The sequence below is a fragment of the Tachypleus tridentatus genome, chromosome 10, assembly GCF_004210375.1.
Source record: "Tachypleus tridentatus isolate NWPU-2018 chromosome 10, ASM421037v1, whole genome shotgun sequence".
Lineage (NCBI taxonomy): Eukaryota > Metazoa > Arthropoda > Merostomata > Xiphosura > Limulidae > Tachypleus > Tachypleus tridentatus.
In genome coordinates, this window is record NC_134834.1 from 16,431,697 (window position 1) to 16,457,512 (window position 25,816).

Here is a 25,816-nt window from a genome sequence, read left to right on the forward strand (position 1 = left end):
GGTCCTTACGGAGATACATGGAAACATATGGTTTCATATTTTGTGTTTTGTGGGCGTTTTATCCATTTTCTACAGTTACATATAAGGGAAGTAACTTTTTCATGCCCTAATATAACCTTTCATTAACCGTAAATATGGTTAACTTCCATCCGTTAAGGGCTGAGCTAGAGTACTGAATTTTGTCTTGTACACAAGAGAGAGCTATTAAAATAATTAAAAATGAATACTTCTATCTGTTAATAATATGGTTTTTGTCTGTTAATATCATCTTCCCTGCTGAAGATTTTTACCTTAGAAAAATCAATAAATGATTGTTCCTTGCATATATTCAAAAACATAAAATGGAAATTTTAAATGCTTCATCAAACAAGTAGAAATCTGTTTGACTTATGAATATATAAATGAAATAATTAGTGGTAAGAACGGCTCTTTTATGAGTGAGGTTTTCTCATAATGCCCTCTTGTGAGAATTATAAATACACCGTGATGTACGACTACGTCACGTTTTCGGAGTGCGTCATAATCATTTGTGGTTACTTTTCCGTATAAATAATGTTCCAGTGGTTACACCTACATATCGAGAATTGCATCTAGGGTACGTAAATATACAGGTGTCTTTTAAATGTTTTTGTATATAAACTGATATGTTTTTCTGTCGTCACAGAACATTTTAAAAATAACACGCGAATCTAGTGACAATAAATGTATGTGTAATGAGGCGCTTGGCGAATGTAACATGTTAAAGAACGTATTAACAACTGATGCTACACCAACCTATTGGTGAAAGCAAAATAATATGCTATGATTTGTCAACCACACTGGTCATGCTGTATTTAATAGCAAGGAGATATTTCGATTAATACTAGGGTTTATTAAGTAGGTTGGGATTTTACAGCGATTTATCTTGAAATAAGTAAAGATTTTATAACGCAAGCGCTTTCGAAAGATGGACCTTCCTTCATTGGCAAACATGTATCATCAGTTTTCATGTTCAACAACGGTTAGGGTGTAAATTATATTTTAAGTATGAGTTAATAATACAATAATGATTATTCTATTTACTTATTATTTCTGTTATTTAATTGTTTGTTTTTTTAATTTCGCGCAAAGCTACAGGAGGGTTTGTTTGTTTGTTTTGGAATTTCGCACAAAGCTACTCGAGGGCTATCTGTGCTAGCCGTCCCTAATTTAGCAGTGTAAGACTAGAGGGAAGGCAGCTAGTCATCACCACCCACCGCCAACTCTTGGGCTACTCTTTTACCAACGAATAGTGGGATTGACCGTCACATTATAACGCCCCCACGGCTGGGAGGGCGAGCATGTTTGGCGCGACGCGGGCGCGAACCCGCGACCCTCGAATTACGAGTCGCACGCCTTACGCGCTTGGCCATGCCAGGCCACTACAGGAGGGCTATCTGCGCTAGCCGTCCATAATTTAGCAGTGTAAGACTAGAGGGAAGGCAACTAGTCATCTCCACCGACCACGAATTCTTGGGCTACTTTTTTAACAACGAATAATGGGATTGGCCGTGAAAATTGTAACGCCCTCACGGTTGAAAATGGCGAGTATGTTTGGCGTCCATCAAATTACGAGTCGAGTATTTTAACCACGTGGCCACTGTTATTTGAATGAATTTCGTGATCACTCATCGGAGTTGGCGAACCATTAACTTAGTTTTCTTGTTTTCAGGGTCAACAAAACAACAACAACGACACATAATAGTAAAGGATAGTGTGTTGTAACACTTCAACCCACTCTACGTCTAACCTATCGTGTATCAATGAGACCTTTTGCCCAATATAATTATACCATAACCGAATGAGATAGGTTCGACGATTAAACAGAAACAACCTTGTTAATCTATTTTTTGAGATGAAGATTTTTTGTGCTTTTTTAGATTAAATATTTACCTACCGATTTCAATTTCACTTGGGAATAATACCTCATTTTTTACAAGCCGTATGTTAGCTTCTATGGATGATCACGTACAACATAATTTGATGGATTTAACGTGTGTCTACGTGGGTCACGTTTTTAGTTCAAAATTTCATTTAACCACTATGTTTTCCTTCATCTTCTAATAGTCAATTCTATAAATCTTGTCGTGTTTTACTATATTTGAAGACACACACAACGAGTAAAGACAGAAAGCGCAGCTAGAAAATGCGCGACGCGACCACGAGTCCTTTCCATTTCCCATTGGCATGAAGGGCAACTTTGAAATTCCCCTCGGGCAGACAAGACGAGCTAAGGTGGAGAAACATCAACATTCCAATCTTTTGTTTATCCAGCTTTGATTGGTTCTAGTGCACCACGCGGCACTTTCTGTTGATTGGATAATCCAAGGCCTTGGTTGGCGCCCTGGTACACGAAGTCAAATTCTTTTTTGATGACGTCAGACAAATATAATTCCAATGTTGGTAAGCCATGGAGAACATGGATAGTATGTTGTGTAGTGATGGTAAAACATTGCGTGGTTTTCAGTGATTTTTTTTTTCATAAAATATGCCTATTGGACATAATGACGAAATTCCCTTACCTGATGGATGGGAAATTGGAAGAGACTTCGATGGAAAAATCTACTTTATTGACCATATCAATCGTAAAACTACATGGATTGACCCAAGAGACAGGTAAGTGCAGCTGCGTCCCGTGGAATGCGACTGTGTCCCCTTTGGCCTAATGAAACAGGCTTGAAATTCGTAGTTTTTTTTTCCCGCCTATACCCTATTTAAGTGTGTTTTTTTTTAGGAATGGACATTGCTTTAACTGCACTAAAGGATAGTTGAAAATTAAATTTATCCAGCTTATTTGATTGAAGAATGAATAATAAATACCAATTATTTTAGTACTGACTATAAGAAGCAATTAGTAAGCATAGTAGTAGTGTAGCAGTGGACTGATGTAGTGCGAGACGTAGCAAAGTCACATACCAAGAAAGGGGTTACCTCGTGAGGGGAGGAAAGGGGGTGACGTAGCCATTCATAAAGACTAAACTACTTTTATGACCTTGTTTGTAATATCTTTCAGAAACATCTTAATTTCTTCAGTTGTATTGACCAAGTATTTTGTTTTACTTTTCTCGTCGAACGTTTTAATTTCATTTGATCAGACTATAAAGTATGTCATATTAAATGGAAACTAACTTATTCACGAAACTTTGTTATGAATAACACCACCTAGGCTATGTAACGTAACTTGTAATTTATAAACGTTATAAGATTAGGTTATAAGTTGTTTAAGCTATGAGGATACAGCTGCTGCAAGGTTGGTCTATTTTTATATTAATGTTTAGTATAATTTTATTAACTATTCAGTAGCATGATTGATGTAAATAATCAAAACGTGTTAACATTTGAGGGACAAATAGGAACATGTAGCGTCAACCTGTGATGTTCTTTTTTGTAAAAAAACAACTTAAATACAGCCCTGATAATTTAAATATTTATTTTGCTTTTTTTTAATTTACTGCATCTACCAAATTTGAAGGCAATCCATTCCAAAAAGAGAAAAGAATTTTGCAGATCTTTCGAATTTTTGGAAAGACCATCGTATGATATAGACGCACACATTTAATTTAAAGACAACAAATAACTTGATCTACCAAGACCGTCCCATATGCTAAACTAAAATGTTAACATTTGAGGGACAAATAGGAACATGTAGCGTCAACCTGTGATGTTCTTTTTTGTAAAAAAAACCACTTAAATACAGCCCTGATAATTTAAATTTTTATTTTGCTTTTTTTAAATTTACTGCATCTACCAAATTTGAAGGCAATCCATTCCAAAAAGAGAAAAGAATTTTACAGATCTTTCAAATTTTTGGAAAGACCATCGTATGATATAGACGCACACATTTAATTTAAAGACAACAAATAACTTGATCTACCAAGACCGTCCCATATGCTAAACTAAATTTAAAACACCAGCTGCCTTCTATTATTAAAATATTTATAACTTTCCTTGAACTCCTTTAAATTTATTGCATATACCACATCTTAAGACAGCCCATTCCAAGAAGTCAACCATCTAAAGCTGTCTTAGGTGAAGATGACTCCTAACCAGTCAGAATTTGTCTTCCTTAGTCCTACCATTAAGTAGAAACAATGTTGATACATCAACACTTATCAACAACAATCTTAAACATCTCAGACTTGCACACACATACACACACAAATTCTTCAGATATCATAATCTGTCCTATCTTAATCTTATCCATCCCAAGTATCATCAAAGTAGCCCTCTTCTGGACCCTGTCCATCAATTCAATGTCCTTATTAAGTTAGAATACCCAAGACAGAGTTACATTGCTTGAAATATAGCTTAACCTGTAATTAGTACAATGAAATGATAGAAGCTTATAGTCTTGTATTCAGTGTTTCTATAAATACAACACAAATCTTATTTGGTACAACAATAGCTTAGTAAACTGAGGTTAAGTTGTGAACTTATTAATTATCTAGTTCTCACAACTCAAGTTTAGACATTCTGATTGTCTGAAAGTTTGAATTCTGTGTTTTATTGTTGCATGACAAATTAACGTTTACTTAATGAAATGTTTTAAAAACATTAGACTTACTGTGGTTCAATTTGACTGTTGTTGAAAGACAAATGATAAAGGTGAAAGAGGATAGTTTTATACAAGTTCCAACCTGAGAAAGGATTAAAACAAGCCACAATGTAAAGTGTAAGCTACAAGTAATAGTTGTGTATTTAAACAAACCACAATGTAAAGTGTAAGCTACAAGTAACAGTTGTGTATTTAAACAAACCACAATGTAAAGTAAGCTAAAGTAACAGTACAAGTAATAGTTGTGTATTTAAACAAACCACAATGTAAAGTGTAAGCTACAAGTAACAGTTATGTATTTAAACAAACCACAATGTAAAGTGTAAGCTGTAACAAGTAATAGTTGTGTATTTAAACAAACCACAATGTAAAGTGTAAGCTACAAGTAACAGTTGTGTATTTAAACAAACCACAATGTAAAGTGTAAGCTGCAAGTAATAGTTGTGTATTTAAACAAACCACAATGTAAAGTGTAAGCTACAAGTAACAGTTGTGTATTTAAACAAACCACAATGTAAAGTGTAAGCTACAAGTAACAGTTGTGTATTTAAACAAACCACAATGTAAAGTGTAAGCTACAAGTAACAGTTGTGTATTTAAACAAACCACAATGTAAAGTGTAAGCTACAAGTAACAGTTGTGTATTTAAACAAACCACAATGTAAAGTGTAAGCTACAAGTAACAGTTGTGTATTTAAACAAACCACAATGTAAAGTGTAAGCTACAAGTAACAGTTGTGTATTTAAACAAACCACAATGTAAAGTGTAAGCTACAAGTAACAGTTGTGTATTTAAACAAACCACAATGTAAAGTGTAAGCTACAAGTAACAGTTGTGTATTTAAACAAACCACAATGTAAAGTGTAAGCTACAAGTAACAGTTGTGTATTTAAACAAACCACAATGTAAAGTGTAAGCTACAAGTAACAGTTGTGTATTTAAACAAACCACAATGTAAAGTGTAAGCTACAAGTAACAGTTGTGTATTTAAACAAACCACAATGTAAAGTGTAAGGTACAAGTAACAGTTGTGTATTTAAACAAACCACAATGTAAAGTGTAAGCTACAAGTAACAGTTGTGTATTTAAACAAACCACAATGTAAAGTGTAAGCTACAAGTAACAGTTGTGTATTTAAACAAACCACAATGTAAAGTGTAAGCTACAAGTAACAGTTGTGTATTTAAACAAACCACAATGTAAAGTGTAAGCTACAAGTAACAGTTGTGTATTTAAACAAACCACAATGTAAAGTGTAAGCTACAAGTAACAGTTGTGTATTTAAACAAACCACAATGTAAAGTGTAAGCTACAAGTAACAGTTGTGTATTTAAACAAACCACAATGTAAAGTGTAAGCTACAAGTAACAGTTGTGTCATTTAAACAAACCACAATGTAACTAACTGTGTTTTTAGACATGAAACAACTTTTGTGTTACAGTTGTATTTAAACAAACCACAATGTAAAGTGTAAGCTACAAGTAACAGTTGTTATTTAAACAAACACAATGTAAAGTGTAAGCTACAAGTAACAGTTGTGTATTTAAACAAACCACAATGTAAAGTGTAAACAAGTAACAGTTGTGTATTTAAACAAACCACAATGTAAAGTGTAATTTAAGTAACAGTAATTTTAAACAAACCACAATGTAAAGTGTATGTACAAGTAACAAAGATATTTTCAAACCACAGATATAAATGTAACGATTACCAGACAATGAATGATAACAACATGATTTTTATGTATTGTTGACTATACTAAATACATATATTTGTCACTGGGGAGATAAAATCAAACCACAATGTAAAGTGTAAGCTAAAGTAATTGTGTATTTAAACAAACCAGCTTTAAAAGGTTGCATTAAATGTTTAAAAAAAAATAAAAGTTAACAGTGAGTAACTTCTAGTTTAAACAAACCACAATGTAAAGTTAAAATACTGTAACAGTTGAAAATTTGAAACAAGACCACAATGTATCTATAGTGTAAGTATAACAAATAACAGTTGTGGTTTAAACAAACCACATGTAAAGTGTAAGCTACAATTAACAGTTGTGTATTTAAACAAACACAATGTAAAGTGTGCTTACAAGTAACAGTTGTTAGCTAAACAAACCACATGTAAAGGTTACAAGTAATAAAGAACAAACCACAATGTAAAGTGTAAGCTACAAGTAACAGTTGTGTATTTTTTTAAACTTCCTTATACATACACAATATTTCTGCTCGTAATTGCAGTCATAGCCTATTGTTTTCATCTTCAAGGTCCATTCAGTATACATTATTAAAAATAACATTATAAACATTTGATTTAACTAAGTGTGTGGGAACAGTATACTGGACTGATACTATTAGTAGAAAAATAATGTTTACTGTAAGGATATCTTCATAAAATATAGCAAGCTCTTAGTAAACAGTACAATATTGTTGTGGTAAGAGTAGCCCAACAGTTGACAGTGGGTGATGATGCCTAGCTGCTTTCCCTTTCCTTTTACTCTGCTAAATTAGTGATGGCTAGTGCAAATAGACCTCATGTAGCATTGCAAAAAATTCAAACCAAACACAATTATGTGATAACTTTGATATAAAATCCATAACACCACGTTGAGTGGTACTTTTAGGATAATGAGACTTTCACACTTTTACCCTACCCACGCACATAGTGTTAATTACACAAAGTGTGAAGAAATAAAAAAAAAATTAATGCATTATAAACTCGTAGAATGTACAGAAAAATATGATAAATATTAGTTCGTTAGTGCAGTTGTGACATAAGAGTTGATCTTATTGTCAACAGTTTAATTCTTTTAGTAGTTTTGTGTTTTTCAGAGTTAGAAGTTTTACATAACATGGCAAGTTTCTAGTGGATAGATAGTGTGTGCTTTACTTTGTTGGGGGAGATGTTGGAGGGGAAATGAAAAACTAAATAAGGGTAGTTTTAAACTAGGACCAGACGGTGGTGATGGCCAGGAAAACTAAATAAATAAAGAATAAGAAGGAGAGAAAAGTCTAGGATAGGAAATTATTATAGTAGTAGTTATAAGGATAGGCTTAATTGTTATTGTTGGTAGTTATAAGGATAGGCTTAATTGTTATTGTTGGTAGTTATAAGGATAGGCTTAATTGCTATTGTTGGTAGTTATAAGGATAAGCTTAATTGCTATTGTTGGTAGTCATAAGGATAGGCTTAATTGTTATTGTTGGTAGTTATAAGGATAGGCTTAATTGTTACTGTTGGTAGTTCTAAGGATAGGCTTAATTGTTTACTCTTGGTAGTTGTAAGGATAGGCTTAATTGTTACTGTTGGTAGTTCTAAGGATAGGCTTAATTGTTACTCTTGGTAGTTGTAAGGATAGGCTTAATTGTTACTGTTGGTAGTTGTAAGGATAGGCTTAATTGTTACTGTTGGTAGTTATAAGGATAGGCTTAATTGTTACTGTTGGTAGTTGTAAGGATAGGCTTAATTGTTACTGTTGGTAGTTATAAGGATAGGCTTAATTGTTACTATTGTAATACTAGAAGTATAAGAAATAAAACAGATGACTTTAGAACATTAGTAGGAATGGAGGATTTTCATGTATTGGAAATAACTGAAACATGGCTAAACACAGATTATTTTAATAACAGAAGTTTCTTTGAAATACAGGGTTGCAGGCTATATACTATGGACAGAGTATTAAAGATGGGTGAGGATATGGTTTTATGTGTAAAGTGCGAGTTGTATCCTGAGGATATTAAAGATAACAAGAAGGAGACTGAATCTGTTTGGGTTTCTGTTTATGTGAATGAAGGAACAGTCAATAAATTTAATTTGTTGATGGTATGAGGGTCTTGGATGTTGGTGACTATAAAGAGGATGCTGCTGATTTACTACAGGATTTAGATCACTTAGTGAGTTTGGAAAATAAACAGCAGATAAGTTTTGATTATAATAAGTAAATACATGTGGGTTATCATAGTTTGAATTATAAGTATAATGTGGATAGGAACAACCTTAATGTTATGAAAGGAAAGGGGTCTTGGTGTAATAGTCAGTCTTCAGAGCCATTCAAGCTATTGCTAGTAGTATGGTAAATAGGATTTTAGGTTGCATCTACAGAAGTATTGAATACAAATCTAAAAAGGTTATATTTTCATTGTACAGAATACTGGTTAAGCAATATTTGAAGTACTGTGTTCAATCTTGGGCTACTTACCTCAGGAAGGACATTGAATTGTTGGAAAGAGTTCAGAGAAAGGTTATTAGTGTGGTATCTGGCATGAAGGTATTGTTATACAAGAAGGTGTTAAGATCTCTTAAATTGTTTTCTCTTGGAAAAAAGAATAGTTAAGGGGAATCTGATTGAGGTGTCTAAGATTGTAAAGAGAACTGACAGTGTTTGGAATGAGGGGTCTAAGATTGTAAAGAGAACTTACAGTGTTTGGATTGAGGGGTCTAAGATTGGAAAGAGAACTTACAGTGTTTGGATTGAGGGGTCTAAGATTGGAAAGAGAACTGACAGTGTTTGGATTGAGGGGTCTAAGATTGGAAAGAGAACTGACAGTGTTTGGATTGAGGGGTCTAAGATTGGAAAGAGAACCACAGTGTTTGGATTGAAGGTCTAAGATTGGAAAGAGAACACAGTGTTTGGATTGAGGGTCTAAGATTGTAAAAGAACTCGACAGTGTTTGGATTGAGGTTTAAGTTATAAAGAGAACGACAGTGTTTGGATTGAGGTGTTTAGGATTGTAAAGAGAACGACAGAGTTTGGATTGAGTGTTTAGATTGGAAAGAGAACTAACAGTGTTTGGATTGAAGGGTCTAAGATTGGAAAGAGAACTGACAGTGTTTGGATTGAGGTGTTTAGGATTGTAAAGAGAACTGACAGTGTTTGGATTGAGGTGTTTAGGATTGTAAAGAGAACTGACAGTGTTTGGATTGAGGTGTTTAGGATTGGAAAGAGAACTGACAGTGTTTGGATTGAGGTGTTTAGGATTGTAAAGAGAACTGACAGAGTTTGATTGAGGTGTTTAGATTGGAAAAGAGAACTGACAGTGTTTGGATTGAGGGTCTAAGATTGTAAAAGAGAACTGACAGTGTTTGGATTGAGTGTTTAGGATTGGAAAAGAACCGACAGTGTTTGGATTGAGGGGTCTAAGATTGGAAAGAGAACTGACAGTGTTTGGATTGAAGGGTCTAAGATTGGAAAGAGAACTGACAGTGTTTGGATTGAGGTGTTTAGGATTGTAAAGAGAACTGACAGTGTTTGGATTGAGGTGTTTAGGATTGTAAAGAGAACAGACAGTGTTTGGATTGAGGGGTCTAAGATTGTAAAGAGAACTGACAGTGTTTGGATTGAGGTGTTTAGGATTGCAAAGAGAACTGACAGTGTTTGGATTGAGGTGTTTAGGATTGCAAAGAGAACTGACAGTGTTTGGATTGAGGTGTTTAGGATTGCAAAGAGAACTGACAGTGTTTGGATTGAGGTGTTTAGGATTGCAAAGAGAACTGACAGTGTTAGGATTGAGGTGTTTAGGATTGCAAAGAGAACTGACAGTGTTCGGATTGAAGGGTCTAAGATTGGAAAGAGAACTGACAGTGTTTGGATTGAAGGGTCTAAGATTGGAAAGAGAACTGACAGTGTTTGGATTGAGGAGTTTAGGATTGGAAAGAGAACTGACATTGTTGATGCATCAATTTTTAATATTTAACAATGAAAATGGTAGGACTAGGGGGACAGGTTTAAATATTGACAGGGTGGTTAGCCTTTGGAATGGGTTGCCTTCAGATGTTGTAGAGGCAGTCAATTTAGTTTAGTTTGAGAAAAAGCTTGAAAAGTGTATGAACAATGAGGACTGGCTTTAAGTTAGTTTTGTGTGTGGAACAGCTGAGATGGACAAGTACATTCTATGTGACCTCTGAGTGTTATGTTATAATGTAGTTAATAATGATGTACACATGCACTAACTGGACAATGCGGAGGGGGCATTTGCCCCTTTCTATCCTATGTGTTAGGTATTTGTGGTAGGTAAAACCTAAGGCAATGAAGTTAAATAGGTACGGTAGTGTTAACAACATACATTTACATTATGTTCTGAACTTTTATAAATAAATACATAAATTATTTCTGTAAGGTACCTTATTGAAGATTTCATGGAACTGTATGTTGACAGAGAAAAATGTATTTTTAATCAACAGAATTTACTAAACGGATTTTCTAATCTAACATTTTTAGGTATGTTAAGGCTAAGATGTTTGCTGACTGCTCGGGTGAGGAACTACCGTATGGTTGGGAACAGTGCTATGACCCAGTTGTCGGTTATTTCTATGTTAATCACATCACTCGTAAGTACCAAATAAACCTGGTATTTATCATTATCAAGATTTTAAACCACACTTTAATATTATAATACTCTCATAAAGTGACCAAATACTTGATTGCTTATCAAACTGTACATGTCCTATCTGATTTGGTTTTCAAAAAATAACTTAGTTAAAAATGCTTAAGGATTTTGATATTCTTAAGTTTTATTAAACTATGTTAACTGTATTCAAAGATTTCTAAGACAATTTTTGTTTCTTAAAGAGGATTTGGTCTATTATTAGTAAATAATCCCGCCATTGTTTACTTAAATTGTTTTTCAATAAAGAATAGGACATTTAAACTGAAATAGTTAAAGCCACATAAATGTAAGTTACATAAAATATTTTGTGAAGGAGAAAGGAGCTTATTTTATATTTTTTGATTTAAAGGTTAAAATGCAGGGGCAAGTAATTGTTTAATAATGGGTTCTACTCACATCTTAACTGACATGTTGTCAATGAATCTAAGCTGACCATTGCTGCAAACTGGGAGTTTGTGCCCAAGAGAAACAGAAATGCTGCATTGGAAAAAATATTGATGTTGGTGAAAGTGATCATAAGTTATATTTTGTTTTTCATTTTTGTTCTTTGATTTTATGGAATTTTAAATTTGAATTCAAAAATTTTTAAGCCTAGTTTTGTTATAGGAATTTAAACTACATATATTTCTGAAATTGTGTATTATTGGTTTTTAAAGAGAAGTACAGTCATGGCCTTTTTGAAACAATTTTAAATCTTTGTAGACTGTTCAATTCTAAATAGATAATTAGATATATGCTGTGAAAGGATATTTTAAAGACGGTTTATTTTTTTAGTCATTTATATTTTGTTTCTGCATTAAATCTTTGGATACCTTGATATTAGCTGCTATCTGATTTATGACACAGGCTTCAATCATTTAAACATACAAGTTTAGCTAGAAACATAAAAAATTTTATAATTTTTCTTTGATAGATACAAATCAGCTCGAAGATCCAAGACATCAGTGGCACCAGCTACAGGAAGCAATGCTCAAAGAATATCTTGTCTTAGCTCAAGAGGAATTATCAGTAAGTTTTTAACTTTCAGTCGAGGAGTTGGTACAAAAGTGAAGGTAGAGTACATGACGTACAATTTTATTTTTAAATATTGTTATTTTAATCATTTTGAGTGTAAGGTTTGCATGAAGAGAAACCTGTGAAACTTTAAATTTGCAATTGTACTTGGTAAATCAGGTATCGTTTTTGGAGGGTGAATAACTTATTAATTAAAAATCAGAAAAGATGAAAGATCAGATAATCATTATATCATTTTTTTTTTCCTTTAGGCTAAACAAGAAATATATGACGTCAAACAGCAGAGACTGTCTCTGGCTCTTGAGAATTATTATCAACTTCAAACCACTATAGCAGAACTTAATAACTGTCATTCTGATAGCAGCCTATGTTCAACATTTTCGAACAGTAGCGTAACTAAATATGATCCTGATCTTTTAAGGGTTGATGTGGCTTTAGCACGAGAGCGTGTGGAAAGGCTGAGACAAGAACTGCGTCAGATTCGTAAAGAGATGCATTATAAAGAAGAAGGCATAAAAACCTTATCTCAGTGAGTATTCGTTATTGCATTTATGTAAGTGGAATAACTTGTTCGATATTGGAACTGGTTCTTAAACACTAATTGTCCTATTTGTTGTGTGCTCAGTGTGGTCAATTGGACAGTTTTCCAGCCTATGGATGATGCCCAAAGTTTGAGCTGTGGTATGCAGCTGAACACCCTCTGCACTTTCTGCTTGGTGATTTATGAATGTAACAGACATTCTTCTGTTAAATTAAGAATATCCAAATAGTAGATGGAGGGGGTGCTGATTTATTGTGCTTTTTTTTGGCCAGCAATCCTAAAATAGGATTGGAAGTGCCTGAAACCTAAGGTTTGATCTCCCAGTTAGCTAGTGCATTACATGAGGTGACGCTTAGAATGAAAATACTGGTTTGTATTTTTCGTGTTTTAGAAAGTATACAATTAAAAGTACTGTGTTTCATTATGTATAAATGTTTTTAGTTTTCAGTTTTTCATTCAAATTTGATTTATAATTTATCAGCAATTTGATATATAAATCCCAAGATTGTCTACAAATGTAAATGGGAAATTTCAGTATTAGATTTAGAAATATTGAACTGTTTAAGACTAAATGGTCTGCTTTGTACACATACTGTTTTCAATAAAGAGATGTGAAGTTACCCCACACTGCAGTGAAACATTTAATGAATTGGATTTTCTCTTGTATAAAACTTTATTGAATATTTCTGTGTAAATACTCTACATTTTCAAAACATTACTCAGTAATAGTAATAAAGAATTGAACTTATAGCCGTAGAGAGTTTATAGATGTGTTGCTTTTTGACATTATAGTAAGAATAAGAAATCTTAAATGTTACATGATCTATTACAATATATATGTAAAAACGGCTCGTTTGGGTTGAGAAAATATTTTACGTGGAGGAGCGAACAACGTTTCGACCTTCTTCAGTCATCGTCAGGTTCACAAAGAAAGAAAGAGGTAACTGACCGGAAGCTGACCACATTTTCTCAACCCAAACGAGCCGTTTTTACATATATATTTCTCTACAAGTGGGTTTTCTCGACATCACTGATTATTACAATACAGCACTTGAAATAAGGTTTTAACGAAATGCTCAATTTCAGAGTGGATCGTCAGTTTTGTGATCAGAACACATTCTACACTCTAGAGGAAACTCGAGCCATTTTGGAAGAGCTTCAGAATATTCAAAAATCATTGAGGATTGGTAAAAAAGAAAAGGAAGAACTAATAATGGTAGAGATAATTAAAATTTAGAAATCTTCAGAAAGAGTTCTGTTGTGTTGATCATATTGTATTTGTAATCAACTTGATTTAAAATATTCTAAACAACCATTAGTGTTAAAACTTTGTGTAATGAAAGCCTCTAAAATTAAATTATTTCTTTATATAATTATGTGTCAATTAATTTTCAAAACTGTCAAAGCAAGTTTGTGTTTTGTTTTTACAAAGATCTGCCTGAAGTTTTTGTTATTAAATTTCAAGATAAAGCTATATTTTTAAGATATTCATTTAAATGCTTTTCATTAGTGTATAGATTTTGTAAAAAATAAAAATCTTTCTAAATGAAGTGAATTTATTTTATTGTTGCCGAAGCTTAGAAGTCTCAGTATATGCATTCATTTAGTAACAGTTGGAAACTGTTTTCATGTTCCTTAAACATGAAGTTATTAAATAATGTGTCAAAAAGTTTGTTGCATTTGAGTTCACAAGCTATACCCAAAATTTCTGTCATTTTAATATATTTCTTCTGTTAGGTGTAGCTCGTGTGATTCGTAAAACGATGTGTCTTTTCAATGATAGCTCATTAAAGAAATGTAACTGAAATTTTTCCATTTATTTCAATACACAATTTGTGGTAACACTGAGTACAGAATTTGATTTAGTAAAAGTTACCAAGGTAATGCAACTATTTGATAGTGAACATTCAAGATGAATTGACCTTTTGGTTCGTGGATCTGGACAGTAAGTAGCTTTGAAACAAATAGGGGATGCTAATTGACCATAAATAGTTATCAGTTTTACTTAGGTAGATTTTTTTAGGAAGCACCTTTATCTTTTCAGAACGTTTTAAATTTAACGAGCGACTTGTCTTCTCTCCACCTGATTTCATCTGATGATCGAAACGTGTGTACCGTAAAGGAAAAATGTAGCACATTTTCTCAAACTGAGATGTCAGGAGAGGTAATTATAACTACTTGTTTTATGAATTTCAGTCGTTTTGTGCCTTGTTTTTCATTTTAGTCACTGTCCATTAGTTTTTAGTCTGTGCTAATCACTTAACATAAGTTTTTAATGTTTAACCTCATAAAAATCGTACATGTATGTTTTTATACTTTTTGTTTTGTAGAAAATATAATAATTCTTAAGATTTGGGAATTAACATGATAATTTTAGTTATTATTCCAATGATATAATTATTCTGAAAATTCTTTATTATCTCATAGTTTAAGTTCAAGAGAGGTTCAGTTTATCTACATTTTGATTGACGTACGCTACTGGGTCAAACTAGTTTGATATTTTATTGTTTGTTTATTTTATATAAATAAATAAATTTTCCAATCTCTCAACCTACTGTTCTCGCATGTTTTGTTTACATCTTTTCACCTTTTGCAGTAATAATGTTTTCATGTTAAAGGTATGTCTATTTTATCTTGAGTAAAGTAAGTTTTTAATTCTCATAAATTATAAAAGAAAGTTTGCATCTCAAGTTTTTATGGTTTCAGGTTTTTACAAATAATTTAATAATATATATGTCATCTTAAGTTCTTTATTTCAAAAAATTCTTTAAGTTAATACTCCATGAAAAGAAGTGCTTTTTTCCTTCATAAAATATTGACCTAAAATCTATCATTATGCTCTTGTTGGATTGTTTAGAAAATAACTGTTCCAATCTTTTCCTATCACTTTACGATAGTAACAACATATACTAAAATAATCCTAAAATAGGTATGTATTTAAATTTATTCAGCAGATTTGTTTAAAATACCAATGAAATTTTTTTTGGCAGTACGGCCATCTTGGAGTTCGGTTAGCTGAGATGGCTAATCTGAGACTTCATTATGAAGAGATGCGTAAATTTATCCATCAGGTGCAGCAGGAATTAGCCGATTTAGAAAATTTGACACCTCCTGAAGAAATGGAGTCTGAAAAAGACAGGTAGTTTGATAGTATATTGATTTGTTTGTGTGTATGTTAAATGTTCACAATCTTATCATTTGGTTAAAAAAAATGGATAAAAAACAATTGTTTTTAGTTTTTTAATTATTTGAAAGGGATTAAAAGTAATCTCCAACTTTATTTGTTTGTATTTTCTAAATCTGAGAATATTCTCATCTAATTTTTGTTTCAGAAATGTTTACTCAAATCTAAGATTTACATATATGTGTTAATATACTGACATGAACTTGTTTTATTACTTCTACAATCGTTTATTAAGCAACTTGTACATTATTGTTTTATCCATAATGCCTAGTTACACTATAAAACCTATGTTTAGTAGCTTTTTATGTGTACATTTCAGTTTATTTTTATTGTTACTGGTGTGCAGTGTTCCAAATTGAAACTGTGAACTAGTATTGAAATGTAATAAACCTTTTTAATTTTCTTTCCCATTAAGACTAAAAAATTATAATATGAATAAAAAATTTTAAGCCTATTTTGTAGTCTAAATAGCAACTCAGTTAAAAACTTTTTTTTACTTTAGATTAGTACTGATTCAAGAAAAGGAGAACTTGCTGCAGGAACTTCAGAATCGTATTGAAAAAGAAAACGGCCACGAGGAAGTAACTTTAATTCAGTCGGAAATTTCTAAACTGGAGGAAGACTTGAGTAATGCTATAGAAGTATCAAACAGAGTAATTGCAGACAGGTTAGGGAGCTTTAAAACATTGTCTTTCTGTATTTTACGATACATTTATTTGTAAAGACTTTGTGAAAACACAACACTATAACTTGGATATTCATCTCCATTAGATTTACAGAATACTGAATTTGAAAAAAAACAACTGACAACTAATCAAGAAGCAGCTTAGCATTATTACTGGCCGTCAGTGCTTCAATCAGCTTCCGTAATTATTGGAGTGGCACAAAGTTTCTCTGACTCTTTACCATAGTTGTAATCCGTGGCCCACTTTTCCAGTTTTGGTGGAGGGGTGTGGATAATTAACTCTGCTTCGTAAGACAATAACAGAATAATTGTTGTTTATGTGTTGATAATTTCATTTACAAAAGATTTACTATTGCATATTAGATACTAACTAATTGAAAGAATACCGTAAAAGTGTTGTATTTTAAGGCACTTTTATTGTTTATGTTATTTAACAATCGTTTTTCAAGGTAATATATGAAACTTTTCTAAATGATCGTAAAGATACGTTTGTATTTTTTATTGTTTCGTATGAATTATTTGTGAATCTATCCTCCAGTTGGGGTTGTTGGTTTATTTTTCTCAGATTGATACTTCATGAAAAGAAGAATAACCTCTTGGAGCAGCTCAGGGATGCAATTCGGCAAACCACATACATCGAGTCCAGGTTGAAAAGGTAATTATTTTTTATATGAAGTGTTTATTCTCTTTAAAAAAAAATCTTAGAGTAAATTTTGCTTGTTAGCATTTTAAATGTATATATTTTCCTGTTTGGCTGATTGTTCTTTAAGATATTCTGTGGTACTTTGTGTCGGTTCATACATTGTTCTTTAAGATATTCTGTGGTACTTTGTGTCGGTTCATACATTGTTCTTTAAGATATTCTGTGGTACTTTGTGTTGGTTCATACATTGTTATTTAAGATATTCTGTGGTACTTTGTGTCGGTCCATACATTGTTCTTTAAGATATTCTGTGGTACTTTGTGTCGGTTCATACATTGTTCTTTAAGATATTCTGTGGTACTTTGTGTCGGTTCATACATTGTTTTTTAAGATATTCTGTGGTACTTTGTGTCGGTTCATACATTGTTCTTTAAGATATTCTGTGGTACTTTGTGTCGGTTCATACATTGTTCTTTAAGATATTCTGTGGTACTTTGTATCGGTTCATACATTTTTCTTGCTTTAATTCTTCATTTCATATTTTGAGAGTTGACAGTGTATAATTACATTGTTTAATCTATGTGCAGAACACATTATAGTGATTATTGTAATATTTGTTACAGTTTGTGGTACTATTTTTCTTGCTTTAATTCTTCATTTCATATTTTGAGAGTTGACAGTGTATAATTACATTGTTTAATCTATGTGCAGAACACATTATAGTGATTATTGTAATATTTGTTACAGTTTGTGGTACTATTTTTCTTGCTTTAATTCTTCATTTCATATTTTGAGAGTTGACAGTGTATAATTACATTGTTTAATCTATGTGCAGAACACATTATAGTGATTATTGTAATATTTGTTACAGTTTGTCGGCCAGTACCTTGTCTGCATCATTGAGCAGTTCACTCGGATCTCTTGGCACTTCCAGCAGTAAAGGGTCATTAAGCAGTCTCAGTTTTACAGACATCTATGGATTTCCACCAACTTCTTTAGATCCATCTGTTGAAGACCTACACAAACAAGTTGAGCAGGTAATTCATAACAACGTTAATTTGGAAGGAACACTTGAAGATTTTTCTTCTTCATTACCATTGAGGCCATCTCTCTCCTCATGTTCGTCACTTTCGTCTGTATCATCTTCACGTTCACCGTGTGACCTTGCTCTTGAATCGTCACACTCTGACGGTCAGCAAAAGGATGGACTGTCCAACACACAAGAGCAATTTCAAGAGCTAAACCTGACGTCTTTCTCGCCAGGATGTCCAAGGATGGATGCTCTTACATCATCTGTAGCTATTCAACAAACGAATCTACCTCTTCAGCATGAAAACAGATTCCACTCTTTATTAGAGAAGTGCATTTCTCCAAACTACAAACAGCCTCGTGAGCCAAGCAAGGAGAGTAACAAGCTCGTCCACGATATGGCAGATAATCTGGGCTCGAGTAACAACAAAGGCATTTACGCAGTGCCAAGTAATGAGTCTGTAGCAGGAGACAGTGGAGTTTTTGAAGCTTCAATAAAAAGGTAAGTCTTATCTGTTTTATGTTATTTTATTCACGCAAAAATATCTTCCCACATATAATGTACACTTTAATTTTGACAAACAGAGAGTCAAACTTGCTTCATCTGTAAATAATGTGCACCTTGTCTTTTGAACTATTTTGGTTAAAGTAATCATTCGATGAAAAGAATATTAGTGTCTCTTTAATTGTGCATTCACTATGGTGCTTCTTATCACTGCAATCACAGCTCACAAATAAACATCGTCCATGTGTTAGGGTCTTCATAAAATCACAAATAGTTACTTGCTTTCCTTAGTTCTTGTATTTGGCATTGTGTTGAAATGCAACATTTCTAGTAAATGAATTATCATTCATAGCAAGTGTTGAGAAAAAATGGTCTGAGCTTATCTGTAAAAGAGAGGAAAAACATTCAAGATTTATTGCCATATATTAGATACAACTTAATTTCTAGATATATTTGTTGTGAAAAAAACGAGTGTTATATTAGGAAAATTATAGAAATTGTAGTTGGAATACATGTGTATTTTTTTTAATGCAATTATAAGAATTTGTAGCATATATTGTTATTATATTGTTGTTACAAATTCATAGTTTAAAAACGAAGTCTTTGTGAAATGATTTAATCTCTACTAAACGAGTTTAACAGAAGATTCTTTAATAGGCCAGAAAGAGGTGAACTCAAGATCCATAAGTCCGACATTGAAGGTGCACAGGTTCAAGTTACACTCAGGTATGAAGTTACATATGATAGGATTATGTGAGTGACTTCTTTTATAATAGTAGAACATAAAAAACTTTATATGCTTGTTTACGGATATAAAACGTATGTTGAAACAACTGACCAGTTTTGTTGAAAAGAAGTGAATCATTCTAATGACCAGACTTGTAAGAAAAATCACTTCCAGTTTGAACTGTTCAAACTTGCTGTTTTTCCACTTCTTTGCTTATCAGTTGTAATGTAAAAAGCAAAAGTCCAGTATTGAGCTATGGGAACTGCTGTTTTCCAATAATGTACTTAATAATGTTGTTTTATTTTTTAGGTATGCTTCAGAAGAAGGCATACTTCATGTCAGAATTGAAAAAGCAAGAAATCTGATGTCGCTGTTTGTCCCTAATAATCGCAAGATGTAAGTCTGAGATGACATCCTTTGCCTATGGGTTTTCTGGCTGGATGGTTTTTGTACATGTTTATTGTGAGAAACAGCAAAGTAAGGAAGTAATTGGTGGATGAGAGTCATAAGTAACATCTTACAAGAGTTTCCAAGAAAGGCTTCTCTTAAGTGATCTAAGTGATAAATATTAGGTTGTTCGAAAATAATGGCAAATTTTTATACTAAAATTTTAGTCATTTATAGGAATGAGAAACATGTCTTTTATCACTTCAGATGTACCATTGAAAACTAAAGTTTTCTTTCATTTATTACTGCTTTTCTTCTTTTCCAAAACAGCATTCATATTTCAGACCCACACATTAATGATCATGAAAAAAACCATCACACATCATGTTTTGCATGAATACAAACTTAGTAATAATACGTCACAAACAGCTCTCAATATAAACCAAGCATGAGACGAAGGAACCACCTCTGAACGTACAGTACAGTGTTAGCTTCAAAAGTTTCATAATGGAGGTGTGAGTCTTGAAGATAAGAGAGCAGGGGACATCCTTCTGCTGTTGGAATCAACCAAGTGAGAATATTAGTGGAAAGAAACCCACGCCAAACTGTTCGAGAAATGGCACAAGGATTGAGTGTTGACATTGCTACAGTTTTGTACCATCTCAAGCAAAGTGGAAAAGCTCAATAAGTGGGTTTCACATGCACTTGGTGAAAAATCAGAAAAATTGCTGTTTTGAATTGTTCTCTTAGCTGATTTTACAGAACAGAAATGACCCATGTCTTGAACAAATTGTCATCTGCAACAAGAAGTGGATCCTTTATGACAACAGAAACCAATCTGTGCAATGGCTCGACCTTAACAAGGCTCGTAAACGCTCCCCAAAGTCAGAGTTGCAGAAACAGAAGATTGTGGTCACTGGCCAGTATTATCCATTAAAACTTTGTCAAGCAAGGACAGAATATCACTGCCGGGGCTCACTGTCAAGCATTGGAACAGAATATCACTGCCGGGGCTCACTGTCAAGCATTGGAACAGAATATCACTGCCAAGGCTCACTGTCAAGCATTGGAACAGAATATCACTGCCGAGGCTCACTGTCAAGCATTGGAACAGAATATCACTGCCGGGGCTCACTGTCAAGCATTGGAACAGAATATCACTGCCGGGCTCACTGTCAAGCATTGGAACAGAATATCACTGCCGAGGCTCACTGTCAAGCATTGGAACAGAATATCACTGCCGAGGCTCACTGTCAAGCATTGGAACAGAATATCACTGCCGGGGCTCACTGTCAAGCATTGGAACAGAATATTACTGCCGAGGCTGACTCTCAAGCATTGGAACAGAATATCACTGCCGAGGCTTACTGTCGAGCAGGGACAGAATATCACTGCCGAGGCTTACTGTCAAGCATTGGGACAGAATATCACTGCCGAGGCTTACTGTCAAGCATTGGAACAGAATATCACTGCCGGGGCTCACTGTCGAGCAGGGACAGAATGTCACTGCCGAGGCTTACTGTCCAGCATTGGAACAGAATATCACTGCCGGGGCTCACTGTCGAGCTGGAACAGAATATCACTGCCGGGGCTCACTGTCAAGCATTGGAACAGAATATCACTGCCGGGGCTCACTGTCAAGCATTGGAACAGAATATCACTGCCGGGGCTCACTGTCAAGCATTGGAACAGAATATTACTGCCGAGGCTGACTCTCAAGCATTGGAACAGAATATCACTGCCGGGGCTCACTGTCGAGCAGGAACAGAATATCACTGCCGAGGCTCACTGTCAAGCATTGGAACAGAATATCACTGCCGGGACTCACTGTCAAGCATTGGAACAGAATATCACTGCCGGGGCTCACTGTCAAGCATTGGAACAGAATATCACTGCCAGGGCTCACTGTCAAGCATTGGAACAGAATATCACTGCCGGGGCTCACTGTCAAGCATTGGAACAGAATATCACTGCCGGGGCTCACTGTCGAGCAGGGACAGAATGTCACTGCCGGGGCTCACTGTCGAGCAGGGACAGAATGTCACTGCCGGGCTCACTGTCGAGCAGGGACAGAATGTCACTGCCGGGCTCACTGTCGAGCAGGGACAGAATGTCACTGCCGGGGCTCACTGTCGAGCAGGGACAGAATGTCACTGCCGGGGCTCACTGTCGAGCAGGGACAGAATGTCACTGCCGGGGCTCACTGTCGAGCAGGGACAGAATGTCACTGCCGAGGCTCACTGTCGAGCAGGGACAGAATGTCACTGCCGGGGCTCACTGTCGAGCAGGGACAGAATGTCACTGCCGGGGCTCACTGTCGAGCAGGGACAGAATGTCACTGCCGGGCTCACTGTCGAGCAGGGACAGAATGTCACTGCCGGGCTCACTGTCGAGCAGGGACAGAATGTCACTGCCGGGCTCACTGTCGAGCAGGGACAGAATGTCACTGCCGGGGCTCACTGTCGAGCAGGGACAGAATGTCACTGCCGGGGCTCACTGTCGAGCAGGGACAGAATGTCACTGCCGGGGCTCTCTGTCGAGCAGGAACAGAATATCACTGCTGAGGCTTACTGTCGAGCAGTGGAAGCTATGATGATGTTCAGGTACATGTTGCACAAATGACACTCCAGAAGCTCAGTGAATTGGGTTATAAAACATTGCCTTGTCCTCATTACTCCCTGGACCTGTCACCCACTGACTACCACTTTGTAAAGCATTTGGACAACTTTTTACAAGACAAAATATTCAACAACAAAGCAACAGGAGAGAAGAATGGCTTTAAAGAATTTTTGAGTTCTAGGATTTTGGAGTTTTATCATTATGGTATAAATAATCTTGTTTCTCAGTGGCAAAAGTGTGTAGATTTACTAGGTTCCTATTTTGATTAAGAAGGTTGCTTCACATTTTTTCTATTTTTTATTAAAGTTAAAATTTTAAATCCCCCATTATTTTTCTAACAACCTTACATATATGCACAGATTTACTGTTTTATATTGTGTTTCAAATAAGTAAGAGGGTAGTTCTGTACTTATGCCTAGCCCTAATTTCTTCAGTAATTTGTTTGTTTTCAAAAGTATTGTGGGAGCTAGTATGCTGGGCTGTGGATTGGAATGTCCAAAGCTCAAGCTCAGACCATACTGCTGAGCATACCTTCATAGCTGGAAGTTTGGGGCATTATAAAAGTGAAGTCATTTTTGCTTTTCGTTTGAGAGTAGTATTGTAGTTGATGAGGGCTGCTGATTGGCTTGTTTTTATCTCATCAGCATTTCTGAATAATTTGTCATATATTTTTTAATCTATAAATAATTTGTATTTAAGCCTTGTCTAAAATTTAAGTAAAGATGTTGGAACTTGTTATTGGTTAATTGTTATATTTTTGTGGTAATCCACTGAAAAAAGTGTCAGCTGTTTTATTCCAAAATGATAATGTAAACAGCTGTGTGTTGTTTTTGTTATAATTAATGTTTATAGTTTCTTGAATGATGCAAAGGTTGGAATTTTATGAACACCCACAAAAATGGTGAAAATAGAAACATTGCTTTATTAGGTTTATTTGTAAGCAACTCTTAACTTAAAAATTAAATCAATCCATTTTTCTTATTCTACTAATCTAGATTGTAGACATTAATTTGTATTTATCAACATTTGTATTGTTAGATTTATCAAAGCTGGTTTACAGCCAGTCCTATCAAACACTCTTCAGGAGAGTACCAAGCTCTTAGATAATGTCCATAAACCAATCATTGCTGAGAACTTCAAGTTTTCTATAAACCTCTCCAAACTATACACCAAAACATTACAGATTAGTGTCTGTTGTATGGCTTCTTCAGGAGAGACTGAATGTTTGGTAAGTTGGAATATTTTTTATTAATATGTTTTAATGTTTTAAAATTGTTTGTGTCAATAAATACCTATTTTTATTATTTTTTACATTAAGTGCCAAAATGATTTAAACTATGTTTTATGTTATTGATGTTTTTTGCTCAAAAGCAGACATAGACACAAATGTTGACGGACAAATTGAAATGAAATTCACTGGAAACAACCTATTCTGTCAAAAAATGAAATCAAAGATGAAATAACAAGAAATTGCATTTGACACTGTATTCATTAAGGTTATACATTAATTAAAGAATTACACGTGTCAAAAGAGGTTGCATGTTTTCAAAAATAGATTCATGTTATTAAGAAATAAAACTTTCTTTTTGTTGACTGGATGTGGCAAAATGTTTAGTGTGCCCAGGCTGTTAGTTTGAGGATTTGTGATCCATTATAATAAAAATTTGTTTTGCACCTTTAGTCTGTGTGGTCACTATAGGAGTGACAGTCAAGTTCCTTTATTTGAGCAGGAGAATAGGTCCAGCATTGGCAGTAGTTGTTGACCAAGTTTGTTGTATTACCCTTTAGTCTCTTAGTTCAAAATAAGGGATGGCCATGTTTAGATAACCCTTGGAAAGCTTTGTTTTAAATTCTGAATCAATGCTTTATCGAGGTTTGTGATATTAGCTATCTCTGTCTCATTTCAGTTAGTTGTGCACAGAAGTGGGTATACTGAACAATTAGCATCTTGGACTAGTTATGAGTAAAACTTACAAAATAAAATGCAAAGAAAATACTGAGATTGTGAAAACAATTATTGAGTAAAACTGTTATTTTGTTCATTAAACAATGTACAACCAGATTAAAGTAACTCTGTAAATACACTTTTTATTATTAATACAGCTACACTCCATTCAATAGAGCATTATATGTACATGTCACAGTATATTATTTACAATAATATGTGCATACTAACGCAGAGCTAGTTACTGGTTAATATTATTATGTTAGAGTGTATGAACTTTTTTGAAGATATTAGTGTGTTACTTTTTCAAAACTTGAAATATACCATAGTAGATATAAGATTAAAGTTGAATATTTTTATTAACTCAATAGATTGAAACAGTCAATCATAGTACAACATGGTTAAACTCCCAAGATTTTTTAGTCTTAAGTAATAATACTGCAAATGTCAGAGCTGTTAAACAATATACACTAACTACAGAGTCAAAATATTCTGTTTTTTAGTCATGAGCTGAAAGTTGAGGACCAGAATATCTTTTTGGTCCTTTGTTTAGGAAATCTTAATTAACTATTATACAGAAGTTCTTATTTCAATGTGTCGTGTAGAAAACTAACTTTTTGGTGTGTTAGGGTATTGGCTTTCAGTAATAAACGTAGTGTACGTCAGTGTTCTATGTTGATTGTGTAACAGCTTTTTACAGAGTAGGTCACAGAATTTGTATTTTTTTTCCTAACTTTTGAATTTCATGCATTGTGGGAAAAATAAGTACAGTTTTGAATGTTGTTTAACAGTCTTAATACAGCTCATTGTTAAGAGTTAAGTTTGTATTAATGTGTATACTTATAATAGTGGAGTGGTACATCTTATTAAAATTAGCTTTTCACTTATATTTTTATTATAGTAAAGCACTTTTTTAAAAGTAGATTTAAGATTTATAAGTGTTTGCAGTTTACCCAGTTATTTACAAACAAGCCTGATAAACAATTAAAAGTGGTAATGGAACATTATTGTATTTCACTTCACATAAACAAAGTTTTTATAAAAATTAGCTTGTAGAAAGGATGGTATATTTTTTATCTAATACAACCAGGTGAATGCTGTCTTATTGTCAAAACGATATTTTCATGAGTGTCTCTCGCACATTTCATTAGATATACTCATATGAGATGTCTCTAGTAGTTTACTGTTTTCCGAAATATATTCTGAGAAGTGTTGTCAAATTAGTTGTATGCTAATAATATGAAACCAAACAAACATTGCAAACAATGTTTGTGGTAAAATGTATTGATAATATTTTTAGTTCTAGTTAATAATTACACCATTATATCTAATGTAAGAAGCATGAACCTTCCAGTATCCCAAAGATATGTCTGCTGACTTACACTGCTGGAAACTAAGTTTCAACTCCCGTGATAGGCAGAGCACAGATAACTCTTTGTGCTTAATAGCAAACAATGACAGAAGATAACATTTAAAGTCATGGACAAAAGTGCTTTGCAAAGTCTTCCTCTATCACCATATTAAATAATTATCTGACTTAACATATAGGATTTATATCTCATCTACTTGTCTGGACTTTA

The 25,816-nt window shown here is 33.8% G+C and overlaps 1 protein-coding gene across 5 annotated transcripts in view; it reads left to right on the forward strand.

The window, feature by feature from the left end:
- Positions 1-2,404: 2,404 nt before the first annotated feature.
- Positions 2,405-25,816, forward strand: part of LOC143228784 (protein kibra-like) — a 34,604-nt gene continuing 11,192 nt past the window's right edge. For 2 of the 5 annotated variants that reach the window (XR_013015456.1, XM_076460138.1), the window contains exons 1-13: positions 2,405-2,634; positions 10,789-10,898; positions 11,871-11,965; positions 12,223-12,500; positions 13,599-13,728; positions 14,557-14,676; positions 15,503-15,651; positions 16,199-16,363; positions 16,947-17,036; positions 17,896-18,555; positions 19,216-19,284; positions 19,595-19,681; positions 23,330-23,519. Coding sequence is in view for 4 of the 5 variants with exons in the window: in XM_076460138.1 (XP_076316253.1) it covers positions 2,507-2,634; positions 10,789-10,898; positions 11,871-11,965; positions 12,223-12,500; positions 13,599-13,728; positions 14,557-14,676; positions 15,503-15,651; positions 16,199-16,363; positions 16,947-17,036; positions 17,896-18,555; positions 19,216-19,284; positions 19,595-19,681; positions 23,330-23,519 (2,271 nt within the window). In the remaining variant the exon portion in view is untranslated. Of the gene's footprint in view, positions 2,635-2,950; positions 2,971-3,130; positions 3,269-8,431; positions 8,465-10,788; positions 10,899-11,870; positions 11,966-12,222; positions 12,501-13,598; positions 13,729-14,556; positions 14,677-15,502; positions 15,652-16,198; positions 16,364-16,946; positions 17,037-17,895; positions 18,556-19,215; positions 19,285-19,594; positions 19,682-23,329; positions 23,520-25,816 lie in introns of those variants that run through there. The other 3 variants (XM_076460142.1, XM_076460139.1, XM_076460141.1) reach the window with 3 other exon arrangements.